The 2545-nt window shown below is 56.9% G+C and overlaps 1 protein-coding gene across 2 annotated transcripts in view; it reads right to left on the bottom strand.

Annotated features, from left to right (window-relative positions):
* MYRF (myelin regulatory factor) overlaps positions 1-2545 on the bottom strand; it is a 50350-nt gene that overhangs the window by 7530 nt on the left and 40275 nt on the right. For both annotated transcript variants that reach the window (XM_027858917.1, XM_027858916.1), the window contains exons 12-14: positions 1232-1432; positions 1027-1135; positions 496-605 (exon numbers count right to left, since the gene is read on the bottom strand). In XM_027858917.1, the coding sequence (XP_027714718.1) occupies positions 496-605; positions 1027-1135; positions 1232-1432 (420 nt within the window). The remainder of the gene's footprint in view (positions 1-495; positions 606-1026; positions 1136-1231; positions 1433-2545) is intronic.

The raw sequence follows: 2545 nt of genomic DNA on the forward strand, positions 1-2545 counted from the left end.
GTTCTAAGGTTCCTCCCAGCTCTGACTTTCCACATTCTAAGCACCCACCAACAAGCTTTTACATTTCACTTTCTAAGTTCCCTTCCAGCTCTGACATTCCACATTCTAAGGCCCCTCTCAGCTCTGACACTCCATGTTCTAAGTATTCACTAACGAGCTCTCACATTCCACATTCTAAGTTCCCTCCCAGCTCTGACACTCCATATTCTAAGCACCCACTAACAAGCTCTCACATTTTACAATCTAGGTTCCCCTCCAGCTCTGACATTCCATGTTCTAAGGCCCTTCTAGCTCTGACTTTTCTGTGCTCTGGGCCCCTTAAAGGTCTCTAATTCCTTTCCCCGAGTCCTCAGGGCACACTTCTTGATCCACCAACCCCAGAGGACCCCGCTGGGCACGCCTGGGGAGAGCTGGCCAGCCGAGGCAGCTGCTACCTAGGCGTACCCAGGTGACAGCTGACTCCCTCCTCCTCCCCCAGCCCAGGCACCCACTGACCTTGTTCACCACCAGGAAGTTCTCGATGGTTTTCCCGTTGGCAAAGACCACATCTCCAGTGTCCTTTACGGCCTCTGGAAGGATTTCCTTCACCTCCTGGGCAATGACCCCTGCACAAGGGAGAATCCCGAGGGGTGTGGGCTGGGAATGGGGGAGAGGAGGGGGAGGGAGCCGCGTGCCAGGCGCCATGCTGAGCGCTTTACCCCCATCTCATGGTATAATATTGGTAATGAGGATTTCTGGTGCAGCAGGGAGACCTACAGGAAACGGGACGGCGGGCCCGAGGGCAGGAGCAGAGATCCTGAGCTGGAAGGGTGCTCCGAGGCCATTTCACAGAAAAGGAAACTGAGGCCCAGACAGGTGATCTGCCCGAGGTCACAGAGACTCCGGGGCTTAAGCTGGAAAGGCCCTTGGTGCCGGTCTAGCCCAACCCTCTCATTGACATGGTTAAACTGAGGCTTTTAGCCATGCCCATGGTCACGCCAGGAACGTTTCTTGCCCCCAGCCCCAGCCCCATCGCCCGCCCCATACCAGTCTCAGGGGAGGCCTCGATGCCCACGCTGGCCGCAAACTCTGGCTTGTAGCTGTAGTGGACCAGTCGCATCCGGGAAATCCTCTTCAGCTGCTCGGTGGTGTCCACCTGGAGCGGGGAGCACGCGCCTGTCTGAGACCCCCACCGGCCAGGCCTGGAACGGCCGTGCCCAAGGCACCGGATGGACCCAGCCCGGGGTCTCACCTCCTGCACGTGCTCCTTGGCCCGAATGTCCGAAGGGTGCATGAGGGAGCCCATCACCTTCACGTTGCCGTGGACAACCAGGGCCTCGTCGGGCCGGTCCGTGTTGATGCCCACACGGCCATGGTGGAAGACCGTGTCGGGCAGCTGGGCCCGCTGCCACAGGACGTCACTGTCACTCTCAAACTGGCCTGGGTTGGAAGCCTGGGGGTGGGAGGGGACGGGCCTCTTCACTGTCCCAAAGTCTCCCTCCAGCCCCAGCTTCCTCTCCTCCCCTCCCCTCCACCGCTGCCCCCTTCTCTCTCATCTTCCAACCACATCCAAGTCTCCTCCATTCCAGAAGGACCCTCAGAGCCCACCACCCCATTAGCCACCGCCCTGCAGCCCCCTCTCCTCCAAACGGCTCGTTGCCCCCTCCCAGGCAGCCTCTCCTCCTCATCCTCTGCCTCTGACACTCGCTCTGGGTGTGGGGGACAGCTCCCTCTCCTGGTTTTCCTCCTCTGTACCTAACGGGATACCCGAGCTGCTGGTCCCGGGGCCTTTCCTCCGAAAGGGTGCTTCCCACCTTAGAACTTGTGCCCCTTGGGGGCAGGGCCTGTTCCTGTGTTTCTGCCTCTCTTTGTGTCTCCAGCACTGAGCTCAGCACTTGGCATACAGTAGGTGCTTAATGAATGCTGCCCACCTGCCAATGCTGAGCAAACTCACCAAGCCAGAGAAACACAGGCTTGAGGGGAGGGAGGGAGGGAAGGATTCTTAGGGAGGAGAGCCAGAGCGGCTCCAATACAGCAGGGATTTCCTTATGCAGAGGACAAGAGGCCAGGCTGGGTCCACCTGGTCAGAGTCTGCAAAGTGCCAGCATGGCACGGCTGGCGTCAGCAAGATAAGGAGGAGGCTGGCCATCTGCGGAGGTCTGGGCTGCAGAAAAGGGGGGCTCTGGGATGCGGGCCGGACCAGGCAAACAGGATCCAAGGAGTGTGCCTGAGAATCTCATCTACCTCTGAGATCTGGGATTTTTTTTTTTTAACTTTGCCTTCACTTTCTAAAACAAGATTTCCTCTTAAGGAATTAAAATGTTGTCTCCAGAGAATGAAGGATTTCAGCTCTGTAAAACGAGGCACTTAGACAAGATGATCCAAGGTCCCTTCTGGCTGTGACATTCCAAGTTCTAAGATCCTTCCCAGCTCTGACATTCTGTATTCTAAGATTCCTTTCAGCTCTGACATTCTAAGGTTCCTCCAAGTTCTAATATTTCATGTTCTAAGGTCCCTCAAGCTCTGACATTGTGTGTTCTAAGGTCCTTCCCAGTTCTGACATTCC

This window comes from Vombatus ursinus, unplaced genomic scaffold (genome assembly GCF_900497805.2).
Source record: "Vombatus ursinus unplaced genomic scaffold, bare-nosed wombat genome assembly UNPS02013931.1, whole genome shotgun sequence".
In the NCBI taxonomy this organism is placed as follows: domain Eukaryota; kingdom Metazoa; phylum Chordata; class Mammalia; order Diprotodontia; family Vombatidae; genus Vombatus; species Vombatus ursinus.